Below are 19157 nucleotides of genomic sequence, written 5' to 3'. Positions count from 1 at the left end.
CTCATTATGCCAATCAATTATGTTCATGTTTTTTTCATTAGTATCATTTTATGATAATGTTGTATACACATACTTATTGTATGTTATAACATATATACTATACTTTTGAAATCAACTATTATTAAGAATCTAATGAATATATTGTATATATCTATGTATACTAGGTTATAACTTATAGTCATGGAGGTAGCCAGAGATTTTGTCGGATTCATCAATGTTGTGCCACCGCTTGCTCTCGTGGGAGGACGGAGGAAGAGGAAGACAAATTTTTGTGGGAGAGAAGGAGAGAGATTAGAGTTTCATGGACTGAAGGGGAGAGAGAGAGAAATAGGGAGGGAGATTTAATTTTTGAGAGAGGGAGATTTGAAGTTGAAAAATCACGGATTTTTCCATATTTGAATTTTTCTTAATTGTTTATTTAATATATATTTAAGATGACAACTTTGTAAAATTCTGGAGGAGTTCTATCTCATAAGACAAAAATGTAAAATCTTTAATGTTGATGCGTGGATTTCGGTTCTCCGGTTCTCCTCCTCGCACACACCAAACTTGTTGATTCGGGACTAGTACCTGCAAAACCAAATCGAGCTAAACCGGTGTGACTCTAGTCACACGGGCTACGATGCCTAAGTTAGCAAGAGAATAATGTAAATGTAGTCAACTTTTAGATGCCCTTACCTCTAAGGCTGGATCGCTACTTATAGCCGTGAAGTTGTTCTAGAACTTTCCGTAGCTAACCCTAATTCACCGTTGCAGGGCCTGGGCGAAATCGTCGATCGAAGATGGGGACTTGTTGGCTGGGCCGTGGGCCGAGCCCGGCTCAAGGCCGAGCACGGGTCGGGACCGAGCCCTTCGTGGCCCAGTGGGCTCCCATCCGATCGTGACCTGTAGCTCGACTATCGATTCTCGTTGCATAACATTTAACATTAATTTATTTATGTAAATTGAATCTCCCTGTAGTCTAGCAGTGTAGCTATCTTTCTTTCTACCACAATGAATTAGCAAATTAGTGCAGATGATTTAACCAATGAGTTAAGGTTTTAGATATTCCATAAATAGTTATCCAAAAACTCTTTTATGGGCTAAGAATTTGACAAGACACGTGGACAACTTTCCAAGCATCACGAGGGTTTTGGGCCCAGTTGTGCCCGATAAGCAAAAGAGAAAAAGCACGCGTGCCCCAAAGACGAGCAACCCAACTTTTTATCGGACAGAGTTCACTCAACGATAGTACAACCTCAGGTGTTAGAGTATCTTTAAAGGCGACTAACAACTCTCTGTTTGACGCTACAACAAAAATTTAATGGAGCATGTTCCCCCAATTGTTCCCTTATAAAAGGAGAGTCAAACCCTCTTCAAAAGCTATGCAATATCGTGCACCAGACTATTGCTCTCCTCTTACTTATTTCGAAGTAAGTCCTAACTTAAGCTTTTTGAAGTACATTTGGTAGAGCATCAGACCGTTGTTGAGTGTTCGGTCTTGTAGGTTATAATCGCGAGAAGAAGACGATTACATCACCTTTTGTCGGCCACGAAAGCAGACTAGATTTCGGCACCAACAAATCTAACCACTTAGGACTCCTTTGTAATGTTCTAATTTCTTTCTTTCTTTTTTTCCCTTTTTTAATAAAGAAAAATAGAATTGTATAACATATGGACTAAAAAATGATCAACAATAAATTTATGTTTCCAAAAAAAAATCATGATTTTGAGAATTTTTCTAAGAATATGAAAACGAGAAATACAAATAGTTGTCAAATGCTTAAGTTTTTAATTAATAGAATTGAAAATGAGAAACAGGAAACGAAAGGTTATCAAACAAGTACTTAACTATTATTATTTACTACTTCTAGAATACAATTCCTTGACTATTATTATTTACTACTTCTAGAATACAATTTATTATGAATTCTTTACCAAGTCTATTTACTCTTACTTTTATTCCCTACTAGTAAGAAACACGTGCGATGCACGTGGAACTCGAAAGTTTTATTTTTAAGTACAAAAAAATTAATTAAAAAAAGTGATAAATTATAACGTAATCTAATTTTATAAAATTGAAGATGTTGGTTTCAGTATTTTATTATTATTATATGAATATTTTAGGTATTCGTATTATATTATATTAATTTTAATTAATACAAAATATTGATTTGAACATATTTTCTGTTCATTTATTTATGATACCTTTTACGATTCCTAATTATTTATTTATGTGAATATTTTAGATAATTCTTTTTTTTATATGAATATTTTTTTATTGGAATTTAAATCAACACATACGATGTTGCATGAATGATGTACTACGTATTATATTTTATCATGAGTTTTTATAAAAATATTTTATCGGGATTAATTACAATTCTTCATTTATCGTCAAAAAATATCACAATATATTATTTACTTACAATTTTTTTTTGTAATTATAATTTAAAAATAAAGGATAATTAATTATTCAACAAAACTGAAACTGAATTTAAACATGTTAATGAAATTAATAAATATTTTATATAATACAATACATTATTTATTGGACTTGACTTCTAAATTAGAAGTGGGAAAGTTACTTAATGATTAGCTACTATAGTTCTCACCTATTTTTACCTATACCGAACCAATAACAAAGCCCGACTACAAGGATTTTGTATTTCTAAACATAAATGCACAAATTATAGAAACCTATTTTTCTCTCCTCTCCCTTCACGCGTGTATCGCCTTTCACTATATGTCGTCTTATGTCGTCTTCTTCTGTCCAATGCCGCTACTGTCTCAACAGCTTTCTCCTTCTGGCTCGCCACTACCGTTCCCTCTCTCGATCGCGCCCCTAGCATACAAGTTTAAAGCAACAACATTTTGCGACCTCGACTACAACTGGTATGCCCTCTGTCTTCCCTGTAACGACTTCTACTATGCCCTTTGGTTTAAGTATAGTGAGAACGAAAATCTCACTTTCTCGCAAGTTTTTTAGTGCTCTCCCCTTTGCATTTCGTATTTATCTCACCCACTATGTATATATATATATATCTCGAAAAGATGAAGAAGATGAAAGAGTTTTTAGAAGTTAAATGGAATAAAGATAATGAAGCATTAATGATCTTCTAATTATAGTCTTGCTTCATAGTATATGACAAAATTGAAATAGGAAGATGAAACACTAAAAGGTATTATGGCATAAATGAAGGGAGACCAATTTAGAGGGGTGGGATCGTGAGGGAGAGAAGAGAGAAATGGAGAGAGAGAAAATTTGTATTTAAATTACGCAATTACAATCAAAAGAATAGTGAAAAGAGTTAAAATGAGAGGGTAAAAATGGAACACAAAGTTCCTCCTAATAGTGGCTTTTATATATACTATAGATATATACTATAGATATAGATTCTTAACATCAAACTTTTATCTCTAGTTACTAGGGATTATTGTAGCCACATGATTTATATGGATTGACTAACTTATCTTGATTAGATTAATATGATTGTTTTCTGACTTTCTCACAAATAAATAAAAAATAAAAAAACATTCTGCAATAGCCATAACATATCCTCTACTGTTTCAAATAATTATTCCCAGATCTACATTTAAATCAGAGGAGGAAAAAGGAAGCATATGTGTTAATTTTGTAAACTCCTTATGGTGGTTGCCACCACCATATTGATTTCGCTAGACAGTCGACTCCAAAGAATGGGATTTTGAGTTTGCTTCTTGTTAGGATCGAACGAGGAGAAGAGATAGGGCTTAACGAAATTCCTTCTAGGTCAAAACAAATCTGACCCAATTGTAAGCAGAAATCAATAAAGAAGAAAGAGAAGAAGAGATATGCACAGAGGTTTAAGTGGTTCAGTCACTCAAGGACCTACATCCACGGTAGAGGGCATCAAATCTTTCACTATTCATGTAAGAGATTTCAAGTACAAAAGACGTAGCTATTCCTTTGGGCTATTTATACATTGTTACAATGAAGTATCTGTTAGGTAAAATTTACCCAATTTACACTGTTTTCACACCGTAAAAAATACCACAAATCTCCACCTTTGAAAACGTTATGTAAGTGATCTATCCTTGATTTTGATTTTTTTTTCATTTTATGGTGCGAGAACTCCAGCCAGTTGCAAGCATTGAACAAATTTCACTTGAGCTACTGGTTTTGTTAGCATGTCTGTTGTATTGTCAGAAGTATTAATTTTCTCTATCTTGATTTGCCATTTCTCAATTTGTTCTTTTATAAAGTGAAATTATGCTTGGTTCTATTGTGAAATTGTTGGTTTTTGAAGAGATAGACTGTGCTCTGATTGTCACAATATATTGTGACATCTTTTTGTTCATACCCAAAGTATTTTAGCAACCCCTTTAGCCATAGGGCTTTCTTTTACTGCCTCTGCTAAGACAATGAATTATGATTCTGTAGTTGATAGGGCCACCACAGGTTGAAGTGTAGACTTCCAGCTCACAACATTTTCCCTGATAAGGAACAAATATCCAGTCAGAGATTTTCTTTGATCAATGTCCCCAGCGAAATCTGCATCTACATAGCCTTGAAATTTATTCTGATTTCTTTTACTCCTTTTGAATGTTAAACTTGTAGAGCTAGAGCCTTTTAGATATAAGAGGACCTATTTTACAGCCTCCAAATGTCTTTTGTTGAGGTTTGACATAAAGCGACTTATCATATTTGTAGCATAAGCTATGTCAGGTTTGGTGCAGATCATTAGGTACATGATGCTGCCAACTACACTAGAATATGGAATGACCTCCATATAACTGACATGATCATTATCTCCTGTTGTGGGATAGTCTGCATTCAAGAGTTTAAAGTGTTGAGCAAGTGAGATTTTGACCGGTTTGGCCTCTGTCATTTTAAACTTTGAGATAATTCTATTACAGTAGGGAGCTTGGTAAGATGTAATTCTCCTTTTTGCAAGTTTCTAGAGATATCTATCCCTAGTATCCTTCTAGCTTCTCCAAGATCCTTAATCTCAAACTCTGTTTTTAATAACTACTTCACTTCATCAAGGTCTTCCTTCCTCTTTCCAGCTAGAAGCATATCATCTACATATAATAGTAGATAAATTTTGTCTAGCTTAGTAGTGAGTTTGATGTAGAAGCAACTGTCATAAGAGCTTCTTTTAAAGCCACTATTGACCTCAAATTCATCAAATCGTTGGTACCAGCATCTAGAGGATTGTTTAAGCCCATATAGAGACTTATTTAGCAAACATACTTGATCTTCCTTGCCTTTCTCGATATAGCCTTCGGGTTGCTTTAAGAAAATTGTTTCTTTTAGATAACCATAGAGGAATGTTGTCTTTACATCAAGCTGGTTTAATTCTAAGTCTTCTGGAGTTACTATTGTAAGAAGCATTCTAATTGAAGTGTGCTTCACAATAGGTGAGAAGACTTCCGAGTAGTCAATTCCTTCTCTTTGTGAGAATCCTTTAGCAACAAATCTAGCTTTAAACCTTGGTTTTTGGACTTCTGGTATTCCTCCCTTAAATTTGTATATCCATCTTGAGGATATAGCCTTTTCCCGTTTTGGTAAAGGTACTACTGTCCAAGTCTTGTTCACCTCTAGAGACGACATTTCTTCGTTCATTGCACTTATCCATTCTTGGGCATTAGGGCTAGAGATAGCTTCTTTAAAGCTTGTTGGTTCAACATCATTGAGTGAGTGAGCCACACTTAAGGCTACAGCAACCAAATTAGTCTCATCATATCTTTTTGGAGGTACAATTTGTCTCCTCTGCCTATCCCGAGCTAGAGTATAATCAGAAAGGTCTTCTGATTGTTGAGGTAGTTCCTCTAGGTTTTCAGATTCTCCTACCTCAACTTCTTGAGGTATTTATTCTATAGTGTTTTGGTTTGGTACCAAAATAGGTAGCTCCACCTCAAGTGTAGTACTCTCATTATCACTATTTTCATTTGTGGGCTGCTGTAGCATGAACATTTCCTCCTTACGAAACACCACATCCCTATTGTTTATACATTTGTTTTCTGTAGGTTGCCATAATCTGAAACCTTTAACACCTTCTGTAAAGCCTACAAACATGCACTTAATAGCTCGTGGTTTCAATTTTCCTTGGTTTATATGAGCATACCCAACACAACCAAACACCTTTAGGTTTATTAGTTTAGGAGGATGTTTGGTCCATTTTTCTTTAGGTGTGAGAAAATTATTTGCTGTATGAGAACATCTATTCACTGTATACGCTGCATAAGAGGTAGCTTTTGCCCAGAATTTTTCAGGGAGGTTGGCATCTATTAAGAAACACCTCACTCATTCCATAATTGTGCGGTTTAGTCTCCCTACCACTCTATTTTGTTGAGGAGTGTGTCTTACAGTCTTATGTGGGATATTCCAGCCTATTTGCAGTAGAAATTAAATTCTTCTCCACAAAATTCTAACCCATTATCAGTTCTTAAGTATTTTACTGATCTATTGGTTTGATTCTCTACCATCTTCCTCCATTCTTTAAATTTTTCAAGTGCTTGATCCTTTAGAAAATAAATCCAAGATTTCCTTGAAAAATCATCTATGAAGGTTAGAAAATACCTCAAATGACTTAGAGAAGGTGTTTGTGTCGGTCCCCATAGGTCAGAATGTATGTATTCCAAGATGCCTTTAGTTATATGTTCTGACTTTTGGAAGCTCTGTCTCTTGGATTTACGAAGGAAACATTGTTCACAGAAACTGACATCTTTGTGTAGACCTTGAGGTAGAGCTCCTTGTTTTTCAAGTTCTTGTAGCCCTTTTGTGCTGATGTAAGACAACCGTTTATGCCACAAGTCTCCTTGAGATAGTTTCTTTGTAGTTGTCTTAAGTGCTAAACCTGATGAAGCAATGTCTTTCACCACATAAAGACCATTGTTTTTCTCTCCAACAAGAACAATCTTTGAGTCCTTTTTAACTTTTAGAGTTCCTCCTTGGTCATTATAGGTGCAGTCTATTGCATCTAGCATTCCAAGAGAGATTAAGTTTCTCTTGAGATTAGGAATATGTCTAACATTTTGTAATAATTTTGATGTTTCATCCTTAATTTTTAAGACAATTGATCCAATGCCTACAACCTCACCGATGTTATTGTTTCCATATACACTGATCCACCGTCCCATCTTTTGTAGGTCTAGAACCATTCTTTTAATGGAGTCATGTGATATGAGCAGCCGGAGTCTAGCACCCATTCTTGATTGTCCCGAGAGCTTCCAATACAGCAACTGTGTTCTATGGCTGCTAAGACATCAGAGTAAGTACAAGTCATTTCTCCCAGTGATGCTTCTACTTGTTTTGACTTTTTATTCTTCCAATTTTGCTTCTTTTTTAGAAAGAAGTAATCTTTCTTGAGGTGTCCTGTCTTGTGACGGTAACTACACCTTACTTTGGCTTTTCTTTATCCTCTGGTTGAAGTCTCCATCTTTTTTACTATTCTTAAACTTCCCTTTTACAAAGTGACCTTTTACATTAGTACTCTCCCTTTTTGTTGCCAACCGCTCTAGTTCTTTAGTTTTTATAGCTAAAATGATAGCATCTGTTGTAAGAGATGTTCTTCCATATTTAAGAGTTGTTTTTACATCTTTATAGACTTTTGGTAAAGAGTTTAGAATGATAAAGGCCTCGTTTTCATCACCAATTTTGTCTCCTAAGTTCTTGAATTCAGAAGTCATTTTCTTGAATTCATCAAGATTGTCATTTAGAGGTTTCGAGCTGTCCATTTTATATGTAAAGAACCTTTCTCTCATATATGCTTTGTTTGGCAGATCTTTTCTTAAGAAAATTGTGTCCAATTTTGTCCAAATCTCATATGTAGTCTTTAGATCAACTACTTGCCGTATGACATTGTCAGCTAATTCAAAATGATAGTTCCATAGGCAATTTCTTCCATCGTCTCTTTTTCTTCTGCTGTGATCGATTGGGGTAACTATTTAGGATCTAGAATTACTTTTGAAGCATTTTGCTGTCCAAGACAACTTTGATTTTGGCCTTCCACAACTCAAAGTCACCCTTTCCATCGAATTTTTCAATTTCGAATCTTGCAACTGTCATGCTCTGTTTCTTGAATCTTGCAGGCGTCTTTCTTCTCACTGCTAGGCTCTGATACCGCTTTTGTTAGGACCGAACGAGGAGAAGAGATAATGCTAAACGAAATTCCTTCTAGAGTAAAACAAATCTGACCCAATTGCAAGCAGAAATCAATGAAGAAGAAAGGGAATAAGAGATATGCATAGAGATTTAAGTGGTTTAGTCATTCAAGGACCTACATCCACTATAGAGGGCAACAAATTTTTCACCATTCAGGCAAGGGTTTTCAAGTGCAAAAGACATAGTTATTCCTTTGGACTATTTCGAACTATTTCATTACTTGATTCTCTTATTGATTCTAAATTTTAATTGTTGAACTTAAAGTGCCAGAAATCCAATCTAGAGAATGACATTCTTTTCGAAAAATCACTATATTAAAATTTGACTCGTCTACTAACCGTTGATTATTATTGCTACACTCATTTAAGTTACCTTTTCTTGTTAAAAAATACGTTTCTTTCTAAGTTTTCTCTCTTTATATAATTTTTATTTTTTCACCCTAACATTTTTTTCTCTTATTTATGCTTCTCTATCAAACATTTTTATCTTCTAAACGTTTTTCTATCTATCTCTTATCTATAAAATTTATGGCGATGTAGAAATTTGGTCTCCTGAAATATCACCAAATTTACACCAATATTCAAAGTATGAAAGGGATCGGCGTGACCTGCAAAACATAATAGCACTAGGATCGGTGTGGTTTTTGCCATACGGGCTCGATGCTTAAGTTAGTATCGGAGAAGTCGAATGTCGAGAGTAGGGTGTTTAGGCGTACCTTTTGGGTGTGGCTTACTTGCCTATTTATAGAAGTCCTAATCTCCCTAGGGTTTACAGAAGTCGAACCCTAGCACCTTTAGAAGATCTGGACTTCTGGACTCATGTGTTCCGTTATGGGCCTAACGTCGGATTGAGGGTCGAGATCAGGCGGGGGTTCGGATCGGGCTGCATAGGAATTGAGGAGAACCGAATGAGAGTTCTCGGCCATATGGCTGAGAACACCTCGGAGCCGAGGCCTGGTCGCCCGGGCCTATAGTCTTCGGTATTTACCTGCGCGGTTCTTTGCTGTCATCTACTCCGTCTTTGTCGTTTCCTCCGTTCTATCTATTTCTTCCCACAACAATAGCCCCACTCTCAAATAGAAGCCAATAAGCGTAGGTAAAATGTTAAGGCTTCTATATTGAGAGTACTTGTCGCTCAGTCATTCCATGGGTGATTGTTTTTGTGGAACATACCCTCTCATCGTGGTCGGCTGTTATTTCACGGGTTGACCCTTTTAGTCCTCATATCTCTTTGTCGCTATGGTCAAGTCTCTTGGGCTCTGCCATACAGTTAATTTGAACTGTTTAGTTTTTTTTAGCTGAGCCAGCGGTACCACACCCTTGGGTTTCTAACTATTTGGCTTTTGCCCATGATTTTATACCCAGGGTTTACTCTTTGGTTTCTAACCTAATTGGTTTTCGCCAATGGTTTTATACCCTGAGTTTAGTCGACACCATTGGGTTTCTAACATATTTTGGCTTTTGCCAAATAGTTTTATACCCTGGGTTTTATTGACTGGTTTGGCTTGTCTACTTTCTATTTTTAACCTTGCTGCGGTTGTATACATATCTTTTATAGCACATTTGAGATTCTCTTCCCTGGTTTCACTGAATGACTTATAGCTTATCGGTCTGCTTCTAGGTCTATTACCGTTTGAGTTCTTTGACCAGCTGTTGATTAACTTACATGTGCCCCCACTTGAGGAGTTTTTTGTTTAGAATAAAAATAAATGCTCAAGTAGTAAAAGCTAATTAAACCTTATATGCTAGGACTGATCAGAAGCAAGTAATCGTTCTTGGAAACATAAAGTCATATGCAATCTGAAATAAACGATATATACTACCTAATATGTAAGCAATAAAAATGTAGCCTTAAATATATTCAATCATTAAAGAAAAAAAAAGATATTATCTTGTGGTTTCTCAAGATGACGTAGTAGTATCCCCGCAATACTCATTACTATCCTTTGACTCTTGTTCGAGCGGGACTGTCGTTGGAGTATATTTTGTTAGGGGATCTGGTTGATCTGATTGGTCTTAAGTTTTGTCGAGATCCCATTTTGAATGAAGTAGCTCTTTTGCGCTCATATACTTTTGGGCTGAGTTAATGCTTCTGAGAAATTTGTCGGGGCCCTTTTTCTAAAAGAGAATAGTATCTTTTTTTCTCACACCAGATATGAAAGCAAGTAGTGATATTTCGTTGGTAAGATCTTTAACTAGTAATCTTTCCTCGTTGAAGCGAGCCACATATTCTCCAAGGCTCTCCGTTGATTTTTGTTTTATAGTAAGGAGGTAGGTCACATGTCGACTTCTATTATGCCCTCCAATGAATTGCGTGATAAACGACCTGGCCAGTTCCTTGAAGGAGAAGAATGACTTTCTTCTCAATTGTTGGAACCATATACGAGCTGTGCCGGTTAACGTGAAAGAGAATACTTTGCACCTGATTGCCTCTATTATTCTGTAGAGATCCATCCATTCCTTATACGTGCACAGATGGTCGACAGGATCTGTTGAGCCGTCGTATTGCTTTATAGTAGGAGTCTAAATTTTGGAGGGATCTTTCCTCTCATTATCTCCTCCACGAATGACGAATCTGCCTGATCAATAGTTTCTTCGAGCCCGCATTCCCTATTCTTCTGTTTTCCATTATGCTTCTGTGATTCTTCTGCATGTTGGTTGAGTGGTTTTTCTCTATCGATCATGGTGTTCCTGAGACCTGGTCGGGTTTCTGTGTCGTTAGCTTCTACGGTTGTATAATTTTCAAATCCTGTAGGCGAAGAGCTTTGTTTTGTTGTTTGTCATTGCCTCCTATTATCAATTTACTCTGTGCGAATGGGCTATTCGTGGATTCCTTCACATCTTCAGTTGCGGGAGCTTTGCCATTCCATGGATCCCAGATAAGTGTAGGTGGTCTCTTTTCTGGTTACTTAAACCTTTTGAGAATGAGGGATATGCTCTAGTCCATCCCTGCGGCCTTCTCTTCTAAAGCGACAAACCTGCTCTTGTGCTGTTCAGGAATTTCCGTCAGTTGCTCTTCTTGTCCTGGAATATGTTGTCTTATGTCGTTCAGAACCTGCTCAAAAAGTTGTCAATATGCTTCACCCTCTGTCGTCTCGGGCAAAAACAGCCCCCGAGTCGTATGGCATTCATCGTCGAAATGTTGTGGTTTATCTCCAGAATTCATGTTGATTTGTTTCTCTTTTGGATTCTGTCTTACACCTTGTTGATTTGCTTTTCCCCCTGATCTCCTCGGACCCGAGCAATTCTCGGTCAATTTGATCGTTCTGACTTTTAGATCTTAGTCACCCCTACAAACGGCGCCAATTGTTGATGCAAAAATTTGGTCTCCTGAGATCTCGCCAAATTTGCACCAATCTTCAAAGTATGAAAGAGATCGACATGACCTGCAAAGCATAATAGCACTAGGACCGGTGTGGCTTTTGCCACACGGGCTCCGATGCTTAAGTTAGCATCGGAGAAGTCAAATGTGGAGAGTAGGGTGTTTAGGTGTACCTTTAAGGTGTGACTTACTTCCCTATTTATAGACGTCGAATCCTAATCTCCCTAGGGTTTACAGAAGTTGAACCCTAGCAACTTTATGAGATCTGGACTTCTGGACTCATGTGTTTCGTTATGGGCCAAACGTCAGATCGAGAATCGAGATCAGTCGGGGTTCGGATCGGGCTGCACAGGAATTAAGGAGAATCGAATGAGAGTTCTCGACCATCTGGCCGAGAACACCTCGGTGCCGAGGAGGCCTCTGCATCGAGGTCCCCCGGGTCGACGGTCTCTGATGTTTACCTACGCGCTTCTCTCCCATCCTCTACTCCCTCTCTATCGTTTTCTCCGTTCTATCTATTTCTTCCCACAACAATTTATATTGATAAAATTTTCTTTCCCTCTCTCTAACATAAAAATTTTAAAATCCGTTAAGCAGGACTTTTATTAAGAATTCTATATTTTTACTCTATTTGCTCCTGTTTGCTCCCTACTTTTAGAATGCATTTGACAGAGCACTATATCAGTAAGATTTATATGGGCGGTTGATATTTTGAGATAAAAAAATAGAGACGTATGTGACACCGACGATATTAGTTTGTAAATCAGCATGGACAAATTCAAAATTTTTATTTTTTTCTTGAAACAAGCAACTAAAGCAAAAATTAAAAAGAAAAAAGGGAAAAAGATGAAGTAAAATGGGCGACGCGTTTCTCTCCTCTAGAAAGGGACACATCTTTCCAACTTGAAGAAAAGAAGACAAAGAGAAAGGACAATGGAAGTCAACTCTGACAGAACTGATTGGAGACAATGAGAATTAAATTTTCCCCACATCACCATTTAAGAACTAATTCTTTTTTCCTTTTTCTCTTTAAGTCTATATTTTTAGATTTTCTAGTCCATCCAACACACATTTCCGTTTCTAATTTTTCATTTTCAAATTTTTACAACTTTTTCGGTAACATCATCCAAACTTTCAACTAAAATTTGTTTTTTCTTTTCTATTTCTATTTTCAATTTGTTTTTAAATATAAATCAAAAAATTATTTTGAAATTTTATAATTCATTTTTCTTTATTAAAATTGGAGAAACATAAATGAAATTTGGGCGTATTTTCTTATAATTTGGTCCCCGAATTGGAGTCTTAAAATAAATACAGACAAAATTTTAAAATGAAATAGCAAAGCAAAGATGAAGACAGAACATGCATTAGAAAATTAAGAAGCAGGCAGTATTCTTCCACTGGCAGAGAAGACTTTGTGCAATGCAAGTTGAATATCAGTGCAGCGCGTTCCCATTCCAATTTTCTCCAAAACTTTCTCGCACTCGCAGAGAAGACTTCGCGTGCAGCAGCCATGGCCGATAAGCTCGGAGCTCAACACCGCGGTTGGATCTACGATGTTTTCTTGAGTTTTAGAGGCGAGGACACGCGCAAGAACTTCACCGATCACCTCTACTACGCACTCAAAGATTCCGGCATCAACGTCTTCCGAGACGACGAAGAGCTCCGGCGAGGCGAAGACATAAGTTCGGAGCTGAAGCAGGCGATCCAAGGATCCAAGGTGGCGGTTATTGTTTTCTCGCATAACTACGCGGATTCGCGGTGGTGCTTGGAGGAGCTGGTCAAGATTATGGAGTGCAGGAGAACTTTGAGGCAATTGGTTCTCCCCGTTTTCTACGATGTCGATCCCTCCACTGTGAGGAAACAGACGGATGGATTTGAACACGCCTTTCTTCGTCACGAGGAGCGTTTCTTCTTCGACATTGATAGAGTTCTTCGCTGGAGAATGGCTCTCACTGAAGCTGCAAATTTATCTGGTTGGGATTTGAGAAATGTCGCAGATGGGTACTTATTTCTTCCGCCAAAATCCTCATATTTCACTTTAATCGTTAACTAATTTTGGTTGAATATACGTTTTAGTCCTATTCTCTATGTTCTGGTTGGTTGGCGGATAGGCCATTAGTTTTAGTTCACACAACAGAATTTGTTTTTTTCTTTATGCAGCCATAGTATTTGAGAAAATGTGCATGATAAACACAGTGATATATAGACCATACAAACATTGAAATTTTGTATATCTTCAATGATTGTAGGGAATTTAATCCTTTATTTTGACTTTTGAGTAAATTTGAATGCTTCGTGGCAGACATGAAGCAAAGTTTATCAGATTAATAGTTGACAAGATATCGAGGGAACTCAACAGCACATACTTATATGTAGCACTCTATCCTGTGGGAATTGAATCTCGTACAAAAGTTATCACATCACAGCTAGAAAAAGGATCAGATGGTGTGCGAATGGTGGGAATTTGGGGCATGGGAGGAACGGGCAAAACAACCATTGCAAAAGCAGTTTACAATCAACTTTATCACAACTTTGAAGGCAGATGTTTTCTTGCCAATATCAAAGAAATCTCCAATCAGCCTGATGGTCAGGTTCGCTTACAAGAACAACTTCTCTGTTCTATCTCAAAATCTAGCAAGACTAAGTTGGAAAATGTTGATCGAGGAATTGTACTGCTGCAAGAAAGATTTCGTCGGAAAAAGGTGCTTTTGATACTAGACGATGTAGATCAAATAGGCCAACTAAATGCAATAGCAAGAAGTCGTGAGTGGTTCGGTTCGGGAAGTAGAATTGTTATCACAACTAGGGATAAGCATTTGCTAGAGCAACTTCGAGTAGATGCAATATGTTCAGTAGATGAAATGAATGACACTGAAGCACTTGAACTCTTTAGTTGGCATGCCTTTCGTAATAGTTATCCTGATGAAGACTTTCATGAACTTTCAAAATGTGTTGTTGATTATTCTGGAGGATTGCCACTGGCCCTTGAAGTCTTGGGCTCTTTCCTTTTTGGTAGAAGCATACCCGAATGGAAAGACGCATTGAACAAATTGAAGACAATTCCGGATGATCAGATTCAAAGAAAGCTTAGAATAAGTTTTGATGGCCTCAGTGATCACACGTATAAGGATATATTCCTTGATGTGTCATGTTTTTTTATTGGTATGGATAGAAACTATGTTGAACAAGTACTGGATGGTTGTGGATTTTTTCCAAAAATTGGAATTAGTGTCCTCCTCCAGAGATGCCTTCTAACAATCGGTGATCGAAACAAACTAATGATGCATGATTTACTTAGAGATATGGGACGAGAAATCGTTCGAGAGAAGCACCCGAAAGAGCCTGAAAGACATAGCAGACTCTTGCTTCACGATGAAGTACTTTCTGTACTCACAAGACAAAAGGTAAGAGATTTTTTTTTTCTTTTTTTGTATTAATTTTCTTATTTTTAGGTTCTTCTGATATTTGGAAATTTTGGTTCAACAGGGAACCGATGCAATTGAAGGCCTAGCTTTAAAGTTGCCAAGATTTAGCAAGGAAAAGTTAAGTACTGAAGCATTTAATGAAATGCAAAATTTGAGGTTACTACAACTTAATTTTGTCAATTTGAATGGAGACTTCAAGCATCTTTCCCAAGAGTTAAGATGGCTTTGTTGGCATGGATTCCCTTTGAAGTTCTTACCAAAAGACTTTCACATTGAAAAATTAGTTGCTATTGACTTGAGATATAGCCACATCAGATTCTTTTGGAAGGAGTCCAAGGTACACATTTTTTTTTTATACTTAGCGTATAAAATATTGAAAATTGATATTTTGCATTTCTTCCTCTGAATTATTTTTCTCTGGTCTTTGTACACAGTTTCTTGAGAAGTTGAAAATTCTTAATCTTAGTCATTCTCATGACTTGACGCATACTCCAGATTTCTTGAAGCTCCCTAGTCTCGAGAAACTAAAACTCAAAGATTGCAAGAATTTGGTTGAGCTGCACCATTCTATTGGAGAACTCAAAGGGCTTGTTTTCATAAATTTGAAAGACTGCAAACGCCTCAAATCGCTTCCAGAGAGTTTCTCCAAGTTGAAATCTCTTGAAACTCTCACTATTTCTGGCTGCTCGAAGATTAATACTTTACCCGAGGATTTAGGAGAATTGAAATCCTTGATAACTCTAATCGCAGATGACACTGCCATTCAACAAGTTCCTTCTACAATTGTAAAGTTGAAGAATCTCAAGTATTTATCTCTATGTGGATGTAAAGGACCTCCATCAAAATCACTCCCTTCACTCTTCTGGTCTTGGATTTCACCTAAGAAACAACATCCAAATTCTATTGTTCTCCCTGCTTCTTTACAAGGTCTGAACTCACTTAGAACACTGCGTCTTAACAACTGCAACTTGTCAAATAACACAATTCCAAAAGATATAGGGAGTTTGGTTTCTTTGATGGAATTGGATTTGCGGGACAATTCATTTCATAGCTTACCATCAAGCATCAGTGGCCTTTCAAAACTTCAAACTCTTTTGTTGGACTATTGCACAGAGCTGGAATGCATCCCAGATTTGCCACCACGTTTGAAATCGTTGTATGCCTCAAATTGCACTTCATTAGAAAGCACGTCAGATCTATCAGAAGTCAAGAATATGGAAACTTTGTCTGTCAGTAACTGCCCCAAACTTGTAGAGATTCCTGGCTTGGAAAAACTGTTGGATTCTATTCGAGTGATTCACATGGAAGGGTGTAGCAAGATGACAGATTCATTCAAAGAAACTATTCTGCAGGTCTCTCTATCTCTATCTCGATAAACTTAAACATCATTTAACGATTATAGATTTAAATTATATCTTGTTTGTCAACTTTTTCATATCTACTTCAGTCCTTACTATTGAAACCTTTTACTTATAATTAAACAAGAGTCTAAAATCTTTTTGGGAATCTGAAATCTAACTTACTATTTGTGACCCTAAATACTCTTGTCGATCAAGTTATGTACTTATATCAAGTCTCTATTCATAAAAAATTTAACGATAAGAACTAAAATAATTTTGATGCTCATTGTAGGTCTAAATTAGAGTGTTTAAAAGTTTATAGACCAAATTAGAACCAACACGAAAGTTCAAGGACCATGGTATTAAGGTTTAGAGCATGATTATATTGCTCTTATTTTATCACATTTTATTTGATTTTGAACAGGGATGGACCGTCGTCAGTGGATTTGGAGGTGTTTGTCTTCCAGGCGATGAAATTCCGGATTGGTTTGCGTACAAGGACGAGGGAAACTCAGTATTTTTTGACATGCCTCAGTTTAGTGATTGTAGTTTAGAAGGCTTCATTGTGTGCATTGTTTACTCTTCTTGTGTTGACAACACTATGACAACAGACCTCTCTAGCCTATCAGTCATAAACTACACAAAAAGTGTCATTAAAACCAACAAGCCTCTTACAAATGAGGTTATAATGTCAACTAAAGATCATCTATGGCAAGGCCACTTATCAAACCAGGCCTTCAAGATGGAAGCAGGAGATGAAGTTGAGATCATTGTTGACTTTGGAGCTGAAATCACTGTCAAGAAGATCGGCATCTCACTGGTATTCGACAAATATATCGGCACAAAAATGTTAGAGTATACTTCGGCCTCAACCAATGACGCTATTGTCGTAAATGAAGACAAAGATGAGACTGAAGGTGAAGGAGGAGCAGGGATTAAGAGAGGTTGTAATGATGATGATGTAGGACAAAGTAATTCATACCAGCAACCCAAAAGGTTGAAGTATGAGCATGACACTAGTACTGAGATGAAAATTGATGAGAAGTAGAAGAAAAGGAAAATTTTTGAGTCCAAGAAGTAAGAATTCTTGTGCTTCAATTCTTAATACCAAACAGAATTTGATACACACAGAATGCTGAATGCTAGTCTAGGTAGTATGGAAATCTAGCAAAAGAGATAGAAGGCAAAGTTCAAAAGTAAAAACAAAATATTGGTTCGAGTGAGTGGATGGGCAAAGATAGAGTTTAACATCGGATGGTGATTCCATTTGATAAGTAAATGGTGCGGCCGTTAGAGGCGAAGCAGCAGTAGCAAGGTGGAGATAGGCGGTGGTCGTCGGAGGCAAGGCAGGTCATGTAGGAGGCATCCATGCAGAAAAGTGGGCACCCTCTAGCGGGTCTTTCACACTTGGTTCGCCCACCATAAGTACTACACAAATACGAAAATTTAGCATATAGCTCTAACTAATTAAGACACCTACGGTACTAAACAAAATCATATAAATTTGTTTGATTATGTGTTTCTTTGAGGATGTTATCTATTCTTGGTACATTAACCTTTATAAAGGTTGTTTTTACGGCAGTTGGTCATTTTAGATTGTATAAATTACTACGAGTTAGGTTAAATCAAGATGTCTATTTTATCAAATTAAAGTATAAAACAATTCTGAATCAATGAATAAAATGAATTTGTTAATAAATTTTAACATATGTTGAGGGTAAAACTGAGTTAGGACACGTGTCAACATTTGCGAGGCATGAGATTACAGATGGCTACACATCGTATGCTATGATGGCAGGAGGGTGCGCCTCTACCCCTGCGGTACGGGAAGCACGCCAAGTACTACGACCGGATAGCCGTAGGCGAGATGTTTAAGACCTGCAGGCAGATGCGCCACCCACTGATTGTCAGGGGCGTATACTCCCCGTCAGGCGCTGTGCAGCCCAACACGTCCCTGCCATCCCAATTGTCATTCTTCCTAGTCGGCCACCCGAACCTATATAAGAAAAGGACCCCACCTTTGCAAGTTAGTGAAAAATCTGTCCCCCAAAAATATATTTTCCTATTTCCTACTTTGATTTTTAACTTAGGTGTCAGAGTGTATTGGGCGGGACACCGTACCAGCGTCGGGTTGCAGGCTCATTTGATCCTTGGCGAAGTTGCTCGTTCGAGAGATCCATGGACCTCTCCAAAATTCGCCGTCAACAATCCATGGACCTCTCCAAAATTCGCCGTCAACAATCCATGGACCTCTCCAAAATTCGCCGTCAACAATCCATGGACCTCTCCAAAATTCGCCGTCAACAATACATATAAACCAAACTAATTTGAGACCTTTCATACAATTTTTTATTTTAAATTATTTTATTAATAAGAGTAGTTAATTCTAATCTTATATTATTTTATTAATTATAAATAATAAAATATATTTAACGAATTTACGATATTTTTATAAATTTAAAGCATATACTAATTTAGTTAAATAAATTATATTTTAATAAATAAAATCAAAATTTATGCACTAGTTAATAAAAAGATGGTTGGTTGGTTTAGATGAGATAAAATTTCTTATTTTTAATTGACTGGATTGAAATTTTGTTAGTTTGGGATAGTTTTGTTTTGATTTGATTTAAAAAAGATTAAAAATCAAATATATGTGTTCGACATGTCGAGGTGTCGAGGGTTTCGACATCGACACAGGGAAAAAAAACCTCTTTTCCCCTTGTCGTCGACATATCGACCTGTCGGCCACATGTCGAGGTGTCGACGATATGTCGACGACTCTGTTTTTTTTTCGTTTTTTTCCATTTCTTAGACCGCACCAAAGAGTCTCTATCAAAGAATCATCCCTCTTCTTCCTAGCACACCCACGAACTTGTAACGAAAAACGAAAACGAACAATAGAAAGGAAGCAAGATAAATATTTACGAAGGAAGGATT

General features: G+C 37.0%; 1 protein-coding gene across 1 annotated transcript; it reads left to right on the top strand.

The window, feature by feature from the left end:
• Positions 1 to 12797: 12797 nt before the first annotated feature.
• LOC111022384 (Disease resistance protein (TIR-NBS-LRR class) family) lies at positions 12798 to 17846 on the top strand. The gene is made up of 5 exons (XM_022299551.2): positions 12798 to 13453; positions 13755 to 14856; positions 14939 to 15214; positions 15312 to 16229; positions 16642 to 17846. The coding sequence occupies exons 1-5, from the start codon at positions 12963 to 12965 to the stop codon at positions 17263 to 17265; spliced, it is 3411 nt and encodes a 1136-aa protein (XP_022155243.1). The 5' UTR covers positions 12798 to 12962; the 3' UTR covers positions 17266 to 17846.
• Positions 17847 to 19157: the final 1311 nt, after the last annotated feature.

This window comes from Momordica charantia (genome assembly GCF_013281855.1).
Source record: "Momordica charantia cultivar OHB3-1 chromosome 11 unlocalized genomic scaffold, Mcharantia_2.0 BLBB01000011.1, whole genome shotgun sequence".
Lineage (NCBI taxonomy): Eukaryota > Viridiplantae > Streptophyta > Magnoliopsida > Cucurbitales > Cucurbitaceae > Momordica > Momordica charantia.
This window is presented reverse-complemented; position numbering and strand designations above follow the sequence as displayed.